The sequence below is a fragment of the Spermophilus citellus genome (assembly GCF_964194105.1).
Source record: "Spermophilus citellus genome assembly, chromosome: 2".
In the NCBI taxonomy this organism is placed as follows: Eukaryota; Metazoa; Chordata; class Mammalia; order Rodentia; family Sciuridae; genus Spermophilus; species Spermophilus citellus.
The window spans coordinates 184,880,165-184,896,646 of record NC_138183.1 but is presented as its reverse complement, the minus strand read 5'-3'; the positions used below and the strand labels follow the sequence as shown (position 1 = coordinate 184,896,646).

General features: G+C 34.1%; 1 protein-coding gene across 2 annotated transcripts in view; it reads left to right on the top strand.

The window, feature by feature from the left end:
- Positions 1-16,482, top strand: part of ANKRD42 (ankyrin repeat domain 42) — a 136,891-nt gene that overhangs the window by 17,626 nt on the left and 102,783 nt on the right. For both annotated transcript variants that reach the window (XM_081280143.1, XM_081280144.1), the window contains exons 5-6: positions 701-836; positions 11,638-11,838. In XM_081280143.1, the coding sequence (XP_081136269.1) occupies positions 701-836; positions 11,638-11,838 (337 nt within the window). The remainder of the gene's footprint in view (positions 1-700; positions 837-11,637; positions 11,839-16,482) is intronic.

The following is a 16,482-nucleotide window of genomic DNA, read 5'->3' as shown; positions in this document are numbered from 1 at the left end:
ATATTTTATTTATTTTTGTTTAATTCCTTTAAAGTCCTATTGAATAAAAGGTTGTGGAAAAGATATCTGAAACTCAAAGGATTAAGTTTTATTCAAAATAGCAAAGTATAAATAAGTAGAGCCAGATTCAGGACTCAAATACAGGTTGACCAACTCCAAATTTAGTTCTGAAATCAAAGTATAAATGTGTTTAGTGGTAATAGTTTCAGGATGACATGTGGAGTCTCTGTCAGAAGGAAGCTATCTAAGTGGAAATGTCAGGAGTATAAATGAAATGAGTGGGTCCAGCTGCCCCACAACTCTATCAGAGTATTGTGTGAGGTTACCTATATCACAGAATAACAATGATTAAGAAGTTTTAAAATTTTGTATTTATTATTCTTTCTAAGACATTATTATTATTATTATTTCATTCTTTTCATTTTATTGGTCAGGAATTTATAGTTAAGTTCCTTTATAAAAACTATTATTTGACTTGTTATATTCTTTTAAAAAGGCTATTTTATAAAAACTTTATTAATATCTTATGAGCTCATGTGTTCAAATCAATGATTGCAGTAAATTTTTCTATTATATTCAGTGCTGACCTGATAGTTTTATGAACAGCCTCCAGTTGTCATTTGCAGAATTAAGCTGCTAGGCTTAGTGTTTTTCCTACAAAATAGAAAGAAACTTGAGTCCTTGTGAATGTTTCCTGTAGGATCCTAGTGTGACTGATAAGAGAGAATGGAGACCTGTACATTATGCAGCTTTCCATGGGCGGCTTGGCTGTTTGCAACTTCTTGTCAAATGGGGATGTGGCATAGAAACTGTGGACCACAATGGAAACCTTCCAGGTATTCTACAAAAGCAAATATTTTATTTTTGTTAATATACTCTTAAATGTTTGAGCATGTTTAAGAAATTTAAACTGTAATAATTTAAAATAGTAAATATGTTAATGTGAACATTTTTTAATTTGATGTCTCACCTATGTTATGCACCCCTCATGTTACTGATTTTTTGAACCATATTAGCAAAAGAGAAATTGGCAAAATTAAGCATGGATTCATTCTTCCCAGCAGCTTTTTCTTTCATCTACTGTCTAGTGTTCTTATCTTTTAATTTCATACCTCTCTGCCCCATAGACAATCTTTTTTTAAAAATATTTTTAGTTGTTGATGGTCCTTTATTTTATTTACTGTATGTGGTGCTGAGAATCGAACCCAGTGCTTCAAACATGCTTGGCAAGCGCTCTATCATTGAGCTATAACCCTAGCCTCTATAGGCAACCCTTTGACATTTTAAATGATATAGAGGACACAAGTGTACTTAAATTAACTTGCTAATGCAGTTGTATATATACAACTGCAATATACTGGCCAGTTTAGATCTAGGTTCTAAGCACACTGTTTTCTTTAAGGAGTACTGTAGCAATTCAGAAAAGGGATAGATCACATTGATTTTGCAATGAAAACGATACATGAATTACATCCTAAAGAAATCTTAAGAAGCAAACACATAAAGGGGAAGGCTAGGCAGAATAATATAAATACGTCTGGTCAAATTACTTTGCTGTTTAGAACCTCTTGGTATCCCTGTAGAGCCTTGATTACTTTGTCATATTAGACCTTTATAAATTGGCTCCTATATATCTCCTGGCCTCATCTATGCCTTTACATTACTATCTGAAATCCTTTTGCTTCTTTCTAAAGAACATCTGTTTTTTTTTTTTTTTTTGGCTGAGGGTAAGTTGCTGGTGATTAAGTTTGTGCACGGTGAGCATGTGCTCTACCATTGAGCTACACCCATGGCCACCAAAAGAACATCCTTTAGTGTTCATTTAGTATGAATGCACTCTTTTTGTGCATATCTGAAAGTGATTTTATTTTGTTCTTTCTTTTTATTTATGTTTCTTAAGAGAAAAACACTTTACTTTTTATTAATAAAGAATTTCATGTATTCATTTGCTCTTTGTTTCCACATTTTTATTGGTGCATTATAGTTGTACATATTGATGGGATTTATGTTACATATTCGCATATGCACCCAATATAACAATATAATTTGGCCAGTGTCACTCTTGAGCACTTCCCCTCTTCTTTCCCACCTCTGACCCCTTGATGCCTTTCTTCTACTGATGTCTCTTTGATTTTTAGAACTACCCTACCTTTGTTTTCCCTTTTCTCTCTAGCTTCCGCATATGAGAGAAAACATTACAACCCTTAACCTTCTGAGTCTGACTTATTTTGATTAACATGATGGTCTCTAGTTCCAACCATTTTCCTGCAAATGCCATTTTTTTCCATGGCTGAGTAAAACTCCATTTTGTATATATAACACATTTACTTTATCTATTCACCCATTGATGGACACCTAGATTGGTTCCATAGTTTGGCAATTGTGAATTGTGCTGCTACATGCATGGCTATGCATGTATCATTGTAGTATGATCACTTTAATTCTTCAGGATAAATACCGAGAAGTGGTATAGCTGGGTCATATGGTGGTTTCATTCCTACTCTTTTGAGGAGCCTCCATACTGATTTTCATAGCTGTTGTACTAATTTATATGTTGTACTAATTTATGTCCCTCCAGACGTGTAAAGATGTTCCTTTTTCTCCATATCCTCTCCAGCATTTCTTATTATTTGTATTCTTGATGACTATTATTCTGACTGGTGTGAGATATAATCTCAGTGTAGTTTTGATTTGCATTTCCCTAATTGCTAATGATATTGAACATTTTCATGTATTTGTTGGCCATTTCTGTTTAGTTTATTTACCTATTTATTAATGGGGCTATTTGATTTTTTTTGGCATAAAGTTTTATGAGCTCTTTGAATATTTTAGATATTAATCCTCTGTCAGAAGAGTAGCTGGCAAAGATTTTGTCCCATTCTGTGGGCTCTCTTTTCACATTCCTAATTGTTTTCTTTGCTGTACAGAAGCCTTTTAGTTTGATGCTGTTCCTTATATTAACTTTTGGCATTGCTTCTTCAGCTTTAGGGGTCCTATTGAGAAAGTCACTGCCTGTGCTTATAAGCTGGAGTGTTGGACCCTACATTTTCTTCTAGGAGTTGCATAGTTTCTGGTCTAATTCAAAGGTCCTTGAAACATTTTGAGTTGATTTTTGTGCAGGGTGAAAGATACAGGTCTAGTTTCATACTTCTTCATATGATTAACCAGTTGTCTCAGCATCATTTGTTAAAAGGCCCTCTTTTTTTTCAATGTGTGTCTTTGGCATCTTTGTCAAGGATCAGATGACTACAGATGTGTGGATTTATCTTTGTCTCTTCTATTCTGTACTGTGCTCTACGTATCTATTTTTATGTTGCTACCACACAGTTTTTGTTACTATAGCCCTGCAATATAATATGAAGTCAGGAATTGTGATGTTTCCAGCATTACTTTTTTAGCTTAAAATTGTTTTGGCTATTCTGAGTTTTTATTCTTCCAAATGCATTATAGAACTGCTTTTTCTAGTTCTGTGAAGAATGTCATTGGTATTTTGATGAGGATTACATTGAATCTGTATATTGCTTTTGGTAGTATGGCCATTTGAACTACATTGTGTCTATCTATGAATGTGAGAGATCTTTCCATCTTCAGAGGTTTTCTTCAATTTCTTTCTTAAATGTTCTATAGTTTTCATTGTAGAGGTCTTTTACCTCCTTGATTAGATTTATTCCTAGGTATTTTATGGTATTTTTTTGAGGCTATTATGAATGAATTTGTTTTCCTGGTTTCCTTCTCAGCAGATTTGTTGTTGGTATATAGGAAAGCTATTGATTTTTGTATGTTGATTTTGCAACCTGCTACTTTGCCAAATTTGTTTATTAGCTCTAACAGTCTTTTAGTAAAATTTTTTGGATCTTCTAGGTATAGGATCATATCATCTACAAACAGTGATAATTTGATTTCTGCCTTTCCTATTTTTATCCCTTTTATTTCCTTCTCTTTTCTAATTGTTCTGGCTAGAATTTCTAGAATCACATTAGATAGAAGTGGTGAGAGTGTATAGCCTTGTCTTATCCCAGATTTTCAAGAATCTTTCAGTTTTTCCCTGCTTACCATGATTTTGGCTTTGGGTTTTTCACACATAGCCTTTATGATGTTGTGGTAGGTTCTTTTTCTCCCTAGTTTCTTCAGTGATTTTATCATGCATGGGTGCTAAATTTTGTTAAAGGCCTTTTCTTCATCTGTTGAGATTATTAAGTGATTTTGATCCTTAATTCTGTTAATGTAATGAATTACATTTGTTAATTTGCATATATTAAACCATTCTTGCATTTCTGGAATAAATCCAACTTGGTTGTGGTATGCAATCTTTTTAATATGTTATTGAACACGATTTGCTAATATTTTATTGAATATTTTTGCATCTAAGTTCATCAGGGATATTGATTTGTAGTTTTCTTTCTTTGATGTGTCCTTTTATGGTTTTGGTATGAGTGTAATACTGGCTTCATGGAATGGAACTGGATTTGTTTCATACCTTTCTATTTTATGGAATAATTTGAGAAGTATTGGTTTAGTTCTTTTTTAAAGGTTTGATAGAATTCAGCTGAAAATTTATCTAGTCCTGAGATTTTCTTTGTTGGAAGGATTTTTATTACTGCTTGTATCTCATTACAAGCTATTGGTCTGTTTAAGTTTTCTATGTCCTGTGGATTCAGTTTTGGCCGATCATATAGAAATATACCCATTTCTTCTAGCTTTTCCAATTTATTAAAATATAAGTTTTCAGAATAGTCCCTAATGATCCACTGGATTTGAGATGTCTGTGATGATTTTTCCTTTTTTAGTTCTAATTTTATTAATTTGAGTTTTCTCCCTTTTTATTTTGGTTAGTTTGGCTAAGGGCTTATCAATCTTGTTTGTCTTTTCAGAGAACCCACTCTTTGTGTCATTAATCCTTTGTTTTTTTTTTTTCTAAGTTCATTGATTTTTGACTCTGATAGTAATGATTTCCTTCCTTCTACTGGTTTTGGAATTGGTTTGTTATTTTTTTTCAAGGGCCTTGAGATGCATTATTAATTTGTTTATTTGGGATTTTTCTTATGTAGGCACTCATAGCTATAAAATTTCTCCTTAGATCTGCCTTCATAGTGTCCAGAAGTTCTGATATGTTGTATCACTATTCTCATAATAATTTTTAAATTTCTCACTTGATTTCTTTTATCACCCATTCATGTTCAAAAAAGTATTGTTCAATCTCTATGTGTTTATATAGTTTCTGTAGAGTTTTGTCATATTAATTTCTAATTTCATTTCATCATGATATAATAAGATGCAAGGAATTATATGAGGTATTTTTTTGTATTTGCTAAGAGTTGTTTTGTGGCCTGCATTATTATCTTTTTGAAGAAGAATTCATAAGCTACTGAGAAGAAAGTGTATTCAGCTGATGGTGGATGAAATATTCTATAGATGTCTGGTAGATCAATTTGATTTATAATATTTTTCAGGTCTGAAGAGTCTTTACTAAGTTCCTGTCTGGATGACCTATCTAATGGTGAGATAGGTGTGTTGAAATTGCCCAGTATTATTGTACTGTGTCTATCTGGGCCTTCAGTTTGAATAGCGTCTCTTTTATGTAATCGAACCCATGCTTGGGGCATAAATATTTATTACTGTTATATCTTTTTGTTGGATTGTTGTCTTTACCAATATGAACCTTCTTGTTTTTTGTGATTCACTTTAATGTGAAATCTGTTTTATCAGATATGAGAAAATCTGCTTCTTTTTTGGACTCCATTCACATGATATGTCAATTTTTATCCTTTCACTTTCAGCCTGTGGCTGTTTTTGCATGTTAGATACAGTTGGGTCTTATTTCTTTAATCCATTCTGCCAGCCTATGTCTTTTAATCAGAGAATAGAGACCATTTACATTCAATGTTATTATAGAGAGATGCTTATTAATTACTAATATTTTGGTTTGTTTATCATGTTTAATTTGGTCCTTTTTCTCATTTGGTTATCTGCTTTTAAAATGAGATTTTTTTGGTGCTATTTCTTCTATGTTCATCATTTCTTTAAGTAAGTTCTGTAATGGTGGTTCAGCAGTCATGAATTCTTGTATTTTCTGCTTATTTTGCAAGATTTTTATTTCATCTTTGCTTTTGAATGATAGCCTTGCTGGATCTTGTAGTCTTGGTTGACAGTTATTTTCTTTCAGGCCTTGGAACACATCCTGACTTGCAGAGTTTGTTATGAGAAATCAGAAGTGATTCTGAATCACTTACCTCTAAATGTGGCCTGATGTTTTCCTCTTGAGGCTTTTAAAATCCTATCCTTGTTCTGAATGTTAGACATTTTAATTATAATGTGTCATAGAGAGGTTCTTTTTTTGATCTTGTCTATTTGGGGTCCTGAATGCCTCTGGTATCTTGATATCATATCCATCTTATTCTTAAGGTTTGGAAAATTTTGTTATTATTTCCCTGAAGAGTTTATCCATTCCATTAACCTACATCTCACAGCCCTCTTCAATTCCAGTGGTTGTTAAACTTAGTCTCCTCATATCCCAGAGTTCTTGTATATTCTGTTCATTGTTACTTTTTTTTTCCCTTTAATACTGTCTGAATGTTCAAGGCTGGCCAATATATCTTCTGGCTCTGAGATTTTGTCTTCAGTATAGTCTACTCTATTAGAGAAGCTTTCAAGTAAAAATTTTATTTGATTTATTGTGTCTTTCATTTCCAAAATTTGTGTTTGGTTCTTTTTAAAAAATATTTCTATCTCCTTATTGAATTTATCATTCATAATCTGTAAACTTCTATAATTCACTCAGTTGTTTTTATGTATTCCTTTAGAATTCATTGATCATTTTTATAATAATTCCTTTGAATTACTTAGCTGATATTTCATTCACTTCAATATTTTGGGGGTCATTTGCTGGTGAACTATGACTGTAAGGAAGTATTGTGTTAGCTTGCTTTTTCATATTTCTTGTATTTCACGTATTGGGTTTTATGCATCTGTTGGAATGTGTTTCTCTTCCACTCTTCTGTGTGGGCCTTGATAGAGCACAATCTTCACTTGCTAAAGTGTCCTAGAGTGTTCTGGATTGAGTCTTCCTTGTAGGTATCCATCCACAGCCTTCATGTTATTTCTCTCTGTTTTGGCTACAGTAATAGATGTCCATAGGTGAGATGTTGGTGTCTACCTCTAGTCATTTTTACTTCAGGCCTGATCATTAGTTTGGGTTTTTATCTCTTCCATTCTTTGTATTGAAGGGTAGCTAAAGATTGTCACTAATTTGTATATGGAGCGAGGTGCATCTGTCTTTTGGTTGAGTTTAGTTCAGCAGCAGAGTTTTACCCTGTGAATTGTAGTGTCCCTGTAGGTTCCCAGCATCTCATAGGAGGAACAAAGAATTGCAACAACCTATGCAAACAATATACAGCATTAAACTAATACTTCATTCCTATTATGGCATTTACAATGTTAATTGCCACAAAAACCAGAAATGGTAGGGTAAGTAATTGCCATCAGCAAAAACAATAAGTGACCATATATTATATTTGGTGTTAAATCAAACAACAAGTGTCAACTATGGCATCCACAGCAGTAATCATTGCAACAGCATTAATGGTGGGGACAGGAGTTATATAAGCCAATTAGTGCTAAAAGATGGTAAGAATACAGTTAAGTAAGAGAAAAGAAAATATGTTAGGAAGGTAGAAAAGAGTTTACAATTTCAAAAAGTGAGATGCAGAAAAGATGTAGCTTGTGATGGTTATAAGGAAGGAGGAGAAAAAACTAGAAGTAACATAGGAAAGGGAGAGTGAAAGAACAAGAGGCTTGGCTGTTAGCAGAAAAAAAAGAGAAAGAGAAACAAGAGAAACAGACGAATGAAAAATAATACAAAACAAATCCAAAATATTACTAATCAAAACCCCTAACCCTTAAAAAACAAGGCAAGGCCAGGTGTAGTGGTGCATATTTGTAATCTAGTGGCTTGGAAAACTGAGGCAGGAGGATTGCAAATTCGAGGCTAGCTTCAGCAACTTAGCAAAGCCTTAAGGACTTGGTGAGATCCTGTCTCAAAATAACAAATTTAAAAAAATTTAAAATATGTGGCTCAGTGGTTAAGTGATCCTAAGATCAATTCCCAGTACCAAAACAAAACAAAACAAAAATAACAAGGCAAAGAAAAAAAAACATTTAAAAAATGCTAAAAATCTGAAAAAAGATATAAATATGTATGTATGTCATGAACTAATCAGCACAGCAAAAGCATGCACAAAAACAAAAAGAAAAAGAAGATTCTTAATAAAAAGGAATTGTTTCCACTGAGGTGGTCAAAATAGTCAATAAGAATAGATGGTTACTATCTATGTCTGACTGTCTTTTTATTTCTTCTTGAATTATGTACTCAGTGCAAGAACAAGGGCTGAGAGTTATTAAACCCTTCTTCTTTTTGTGTTACTCACTAAGCTGCCAGTTGGAGTGGCTGAAGCTGGTTCAAATAATTCTCAGCTTCTCTTCTCCCCAGTAGGAGGTAGGATGGAATGGGAAGTATTCTCAGCTGGAGTTTTGTCTGCACAGACCAAATTGATATTCTTCCGGGGTGGGGCTGCTGCAGAATTCTGTATGTGGAGTTCCAGCAGGTGGGGCTTAGGTCTAATCAGACCTCAGAGGCTTTGTTGGCTTGTGTCTGCTTTGGAGAGATTAGATCAACATACCCCTAGGCCCTGGAAGTTGCTGATCTCTGCTGGGAATATGGCTCTCCAGAGCCTCATTAGGATTCTACTTATGAGGTGAGGGAGCCAATCATTCACCTCTTCTGCTGCCCTTGAACACAGCCTTTCCAGGCTTCCCAGGCTTAGTCCCTGAGTGTATGCAACCCCCACCTGTTCAGTTTTCCAGCCTGCTTTAGCTGGTCACATGAGCCACCAGACTCAAAAGGGGAAGTGATCCCCTTTGCTAAAGCAAAGAAAACTGACTTGAATTCCCCTGGGTGAAATATTCTTGGCCTGTTGTGCTCCTGTTCTTCTACAGCTCCAGCCCTTCCAATATAATCTTTCTTCTTTGTTTAATGTACCCAAATTTCTGAATCTCTAAGACACTCTGACCATCCAATTTTGACCTCACAGAGAAAGCAGTACTCCTGCTGCTTGAATCTCGAGCCAAGCAATGTCTAGGAATGCCAGCCTTCTTCTAGCCTGCCATCTTGAATCTCCTATTTGCTCTCTTACAAAACCAAAGGCCGAATGTTTTCTCTAATATGTGGATGCTAATTCACTATAAGGTTGGATGGGGGTAGAGTGCGGGGGAGGAGTAGGGCACACTAGGGAAGAATAGCATTACCTTAGATTAGGTAGAGGGAAGTGATGGGAAGGGAGTGGAGGGGAGGGGATGTGGGGATAGGAAAGATGGTAGAATGAAACAGACATTATTACTGTATGTATATATGTGACTACATGACCAATATGATTCTGCAACATGTACACAGAAAAATGAGAAATTATATCCCACCTATGTATGATTTATCAAAGTGCATAAATGTGATCTCTTGTCATGTATAAATAATTAAAACAAATTTAAAAATTATTTTAAAAACTCACTTTTTATTTCACTCACTTTTTTAAAAAACAAAAATTTAAACTAACACTCATCTATAAAAGTTTCCAATTCAAATGCACAACTCATTGTATTTTCCAAAATGAACACTTCTCTGTAACTGTCATTCAGGTCAAGAACAGAATATTACCACCATCCAGTAATGTTTCCCTTCTTCCTCCCCCTTTTTTCTTTACTTTTTACTTTTTGAACTCTATATTATCAAAAAGTATACAGGTATTCTTTTATATCTGGCTTCTTTAGCTTTCCCAAACTAATTGTGCCAATTTACATACCACACTAGACGTGTTTAAGAGTTTCAGTTGTTCCATTCTCTCATTAATACTTAATATTAATAGTTTTCCTAGTTTTAGTCATTCTGATGGGTGTATAGTAATCTTTCAGTGTGGCTTTAGTTTATGTTTTCCTGATGACTAAAAATATTCAATATGGGCTGGGATTGTGGCTCAATGGTAGAGCGCTTGCCTAGCACTGGGTTCGATCTCTGGCACCACATTAAAAACAAAAACAAAAACAAAACAACCCAAAACAAAACAAACAAACAAACAAACAAAAAAACAAAATAAAGATATGGTGTCCATCTACAACAAAAAAATTTTAAAAAATATGCAACATCATTTTTTAACGGCTATTTTGTTATTTTGTGAAATACTAGTTCAACTCTTTTGCTTATTTTTTGTTGCATCTTCTTTTTCTTATTGAAATGTAGAAGTGCTTTATACCATACAGATATAAGCCATTTGTCAGCTACATACGTTGCAAGTATCTTTTCATGCAACTCTTTTCTGCTGTATGGTTTGCCTTTTCATTTTTTCTTTTTGTATTATTGTGGATTGAAGGACTGAATCACTTTTTTATTCTTTAAGGTATCTTTTTTTTTTTTTCTTTTTTTGTGGTGCTGGGGATTGAACCCAGGGCCTTGTGCATGTAAGGCAAGCACTCTACAAACTGAGCTATATCCCCAGCCCTTTTAAGGTATCTTTTGATGAGTAGAAGTTTAAAAATTTAGGCCAAGTGTGGTGGTAAGTGCCTGTAATCCCCGTGAGTCAGGAGGCTGAGGCAGGAGGATCATAAATTTGAGGTCAGCCTGGGCAACTTAGTGAGACGCTGTCTCAAAATAAAAAATAAAAAGGGCTGGGGATATAGCTCAGTGGTAGAGTGCAGTCTCTGGGTTCAATCCCTAGTATTGGGGTGGGAGGAGGGAAGAACACAAACCAAATTTTAATGTTAACTAGGTTACTAATTTCTTCCTTTATGGCCAGTGCTTTCTGTATCCTGTTGAAAAATCTTCTGTGGTCATGAAAATATTTGTTTATATTATCTTCTAGAAATTTTATTATTTTACTTTTCATATTTAGATCCCTAGTTCACCTAGAACTGACTTTTCTGTGTGTAATGCAGGTAGGGGTTAGTTTTATTCAAAATATGCCTGATTATTTTGATTAGTCTTTTGCTATCTCAGTTTAAAAAACCTGACTTTTGTTTCTTTAAATATCTGTAATTATTTTATAACCAGTAGTATATATTTTTAATTGTATAATGTAGAGATTAAGACTGCATCCTTGGACTAGACTCCGTGTGTTCCACCCTCTCAAAAAAATTATTAACTTGGAGCTGGGATGATTGTACACACCTGTAGTCCCAGCTATTCATGAGGCCAAGGCAGGAGAATCAGTTAAGCCCAGGAGATTAAGACCAGCCTGGGTAACAAAGTGAAATCATATCTAAAAAAAAATTCATTTGACATATTTATTGAGCACCTACTCCATGCAAATCCCTCTTCTAAATTCTGGGTACATCGCAACATGTAATACAAAGTCTTGTCTATATGTGTAACTGTTCAACCAGGTGGTCTACTGCTTTTTCATGAGGAGAAGGCTGATTGCATAAAGAGATAAAGACTGGAAAGAAGGTCTGTTCTCCTTTCTCTGGGAAAGTCCCTGTCATATGAGGCAGAGATGGTCATTTCCCTATGAGAATTAGAGCTTGTATATTATTTCTTTTTCTCAAATTACTTCAATTTCAATTTTACAATTATATTGTTCTTTTTCCTCTTACTTATAGTTCACTTAGCAGCCATGGAAGGCCACCTTCATTGTTTTAAATTCCTACTCAGCAGAATGAATAGTGGAACACAAGCTTTAAAAGCCTTCAATGATAATGGAGAAAATGTATTGGACCTGGCCCAGAGGTTTTTTAAACACAATATTTTACAGTTTATCCAGGGGGCTAAATATGAAGGAAATGATTTAGGAGATCAAGAAGGTAAGTAATTAACCTGAAAATGTTATTATAATATAATGGTAATAATAAATAGAATCAAATGGGAAAAGAAAAGAAGTTATAAGGCACATGTTTCATTAAAATTTGTAATATATCATTTTTCAAACATTAATCCAGAATATTTATTATGAAATAGTTTAGACAAAAGTATGTTGAGATAACATAAGGAACACTGTTATTACTGAATTTAAGAATAAAATATTACAGAGCTTGAAATCTCTTGAACTTCTCTCTGTAATACTATTATTTTTTTCTTCTTCCTCCAGGGTAAAATATTATGTTGATTTATTATTCCATTCTCTGATTTTATATTTTAATTATGAATGTATCTATGTGTGTGTACTATATCATTAAAATATATAGTATTATTTTGTATATTTGTTATAATAAGAGGCTAAACTGTTGTAGTAAAGAAATCCTAAAATACAGTTACTTAAATGATATATAAGTTTATTTCTTGTATTTGACAGCCTGGGTTAAAGAGTGAATCTGTTATATCTGTTTATTCAGAGCCTACTATGCTATAAACTCCCTCTAGTTTTTGCTAATCAAGCAGGGGTGAGATGTTAGGGGAGGGGAAGAGAACATGATATAAGTCTAGGACCACTGATTTCCAAGTTGGAGATTGCTAACACTGAGTTGGAAAGTTAGTTACATGGCCATAAATAGCTTTTTTTTTCTTTTATAGACAGCATGTGGTCTGTATTTACATAAATAGCTTTTAAGGAAGCCTGGATATTTCATTACCTAGCTGGGAAGTCTCATCTCAGCAGCAACTCTAATGCTACTGAAGGAAGAGTATTTTGGTGGACAACTAGCAGTCTTTGAAATTTCTTTTAAAACCTTTAAAAAATGGCATAAAAAGTACATAGCCTTCCATGACTATTTTTTCATAAAATCTTGTGTTTTTGAAATTATTATATTAATGGATATGTTCAGTCTCCATTTGCCATGTAGGTTGCTTACAAAGTTTTTACTATTATATTTTTGTATATGTCTCCTCAGTTTTGTTTATAAGTTTCCTTAGAGATGTGTTTCCCTACATTTTTCACACACAGCCTACATAGGAAGGTGATAATCTTTGCATGGCATGCTGGGATCATTGGATGAATCTTCTTAAGGTCTTTCTTATCTTTTCAGAAAACTCAGAGTTAGAGTTCTGCTTTTATGGAGCTAGGGTGCCATGGTAAAAAGTTGGAAAGCCAAGTACCTTGTAAATTGTTACCTTTATGAAGAGTCTTAGTAAATAGTTGGGAAACTTTACTGTAGGTTTGCTTGGTGGGATATGCCCGTTTTCAATATAAAAAGTATTGCTATTTTCTTCATGAAAATGGTTAAAATCTACCCTATTACCAGCAGTTTGGGACGGGGATGTAGAGAAACACAATATATCTATATTATTAGACTTTCAACTTTTACCAAGCAGTTGGGTATGAAAAGGTTTAATATGTTTTGATTTGCATTTTCTTGATTACTAATGAGGCTGAACATCTTTTCATAAAGTTATTGACAAAGTGTATAGAGATTAATATAAAGAGTGCTATTTGTATCAGTAAATTTAAGAAGATAATATTAGGAAGTTGAAGTTACTTGGCTCTCTCTCCTTAATACCATTACCTTTTTTTTCTCCTCAAGAGTGAACTATTATTTTGGGTTTATCACTTCATTCTATGATACTATATTTTAGTTATATAATGCATATTAAAATATATATTAAAGTTTCTTAATTGCCTACCTATATTTTTCTCCTTTCTTAAAAATTTCATTCTTTTTTATTTTCTAAATAATTTGAGTTCCATATAGTCTTGAAACCAATCATGTATTGATTTTTATCTGCTACAGATATTTTCTCTCATGTGGCTTGTTTTTTTCACTTTGATTATGGTGTCCTTTAAAAAAAATCAATCCTATTAGAGAATAATTTACTTAAATGGCATTAAAGCATGCATATTGATGAATTTTGAAATAAATATATACTCATGAATTCACCACAAACATAAAGGTACAAACATTTCCATCAACCCAAAGGTTTTTTACATATCCTCTTCAAGTTCATCCCTCTTTGTATCCTGACCCCATAGAACCATTAGTCTACTTTTTTATCATTATGGATTACGTTACATTTTCTAGAGTTTTATGTATCAGTGAAGTCATTTTGAGATTCATCCTTGTTGTACCAATAAGTCATTCCTTTTGGCTACCATGGTATTACATTGTGTTTATCCATTTACCTGTTGATGAGCTTTTGTATGGTTTCCAGTTTTGGCATATAATTAATAATTGCCATGAATTGTAGACACATATTTGCATTCCTTTTGGTAAATACCCAGGAGTAGAATGCATGGTAGGTGTATGTTTATTGTTTAAGAAGCCATAAAATATTTTCCAAGTAGTCATATCTGTTTTTTATCTCTGAGCAAAAATATATGAAAATTTCATATTCTCCACATTCTGTCAGCACTTGGGCAGTCTGTTCTATTTTAGTCATTCTATTGTATATGTAGCATTATTGTTTTAAAGTACATTTCTTTTTTAGCTAGGGATGACGAACGTATTGTCTATGCTTGTTGATTAATCGTATATCTTCTTTTATGAAGTATCTGTTTAGTTTTTTTTGCCCATTTTAAAAAATTGGGCTGGGTATGGTGGTGCCGAAATCTGGCTGGGCACAATTCAGGAGCCACTTGTCAAAAGAAACTAACTTTATTTTTAGAACCACACAGGCCAAACAAAACAGCTCCTCAGGAAAAACCCTCAGAGCCCAACTGGGAATGATTTGAACTCCCATCTCTGGAGTTAGTACTGATCTGGCGGAGGCGCAGATGTCCAACCCTGCACTCCCTCTGGTTTGTCTGATGAGGGATCTGATGGACAATGTGTCCTGGGCACTACCCTGATGGAGTTGCTGGGTTCCTCCAGTGCTCCGTATATTTGTGGTTTTGGGCCCTGGAGCGTTGGGCCCCCCTGTCCATTTTTTGGCAATGGAGCCCGATGCCTTTCTCCACGATATCATGGATAAACACTTGGTCCTTGTTCGTTTTTTGATAATGGATTACCCTCTATGGTGGTTTGAGAATGGCATTCATTAGCCCAGTGTAATGGAGTACCCTCTCTGGTGGTTTGAAACGATTTCACTGCTTCTTCTATGTACAAATAACTATAAGTAGATATTAAAACTAGGTATCAAAGGAGTAGAATACCGGGTATTTGCCCACAATGCTGTAGAGGGAGACATTGGGCTAGATGTTGCTGGGGCCACTGTGAGCCAATCATCAGCTGGCAGCTGGAAGTTTGCTGGCAGCTGGAAGTTTGCTGGGGCCCCTTCGGCTGTGGCTCTCAACATGGTGGCATATGGCTGTAATCCCAGCAGCTTGGGAGGCTGAGGCAGGAGGATCTCAAGTTCAAAGCCAGCCTCTGCAGAAGCGAGACACTAAGCAACTCAGACCCTATCTCTAAATAAAATACAAAATAGGGCTGGGGATGTGGCCTAGTGGTTGAGTACCCCAGAGTTCAATACCTGGTTAACCCTCCCACCCCCACCACAAATTGAGTTGGTTTTTTTTGCTTACTGTTGAGTGTTCAGGGTTCTTTGCATATTCTAGATGCAATTTCTTTGTCAGGTATATGAATTACAAATATTTTCCCATTCAAATCTTGCCTTTTTTTTTTCTAAATGGTGTTTTTCAAAGAGAAAATGTATTAAGTTTTGACTAAGTACAATTTATTGATTTTTTGGGATAGTGTTTTGTGGTCCTATTTTGACATGTTTGCATGTCCCAAGATCAATTTGCTATTTTCCTAATTTTTTTCTGAAATCTTTATTGTTCTAACTTTTTCATTTAGACCTCAATTTAATTTTGTATATAGAATGAAATGTGTCAATTTGTTTTTTTAAACTATGCATAATCAGTTGTTCCAGCATTATTTTTTGGAAAGACTTTACCTATTTACTTTTCCTTTACTCCCTTTTACTTATTGAAATGTCTTAGCCCCTTTATCAAAAACCAGTTGCCATAAATGTGTGTGTTTGTCTATTATTAATTCTTGTAAGTGCTTACTACTGTGCCTGGCATTTAGCAAGGGTTCACTATATATAGTTTTATAATTCAAGACATTTTATCAAGCATCTATGTTCAAGGCACCAGGTTAGGTACTTTTACATACATGTGTTTATATGTATGAGTATAAATATATATATATATATATATATATATATATATATATATATATTATATATACATATATTCATAGGAACACACATACTTCTTATCCATTTTCAGAATATTTCGGATTCTTCACTTTAATGCAAGCAGAAGAGGGAATGGTCTATGCACATGTAGGCCTTGAGACCTGTGTCTTCATGCAAAGAGTTGAAATGACCATCTTTTTGTGTTTTGTGGTGGGATGAGGGAGAAAGGGAATATGACTAGTAATATATCTGATTCAATGCTTTTGGCAAGTTTTTAGTCTGGAGGAGAGGAAGAGTAGCACAACTGGTAATAATCTTATTTTATAATTTTCTTTTTATTACTCGCCACACATCAACTGAACTCATTCTAATATAAAAACCTCACATTTGAGATAATATTGGAACCTGAAATATATGACAGCTTAAGGAAGGGAAAA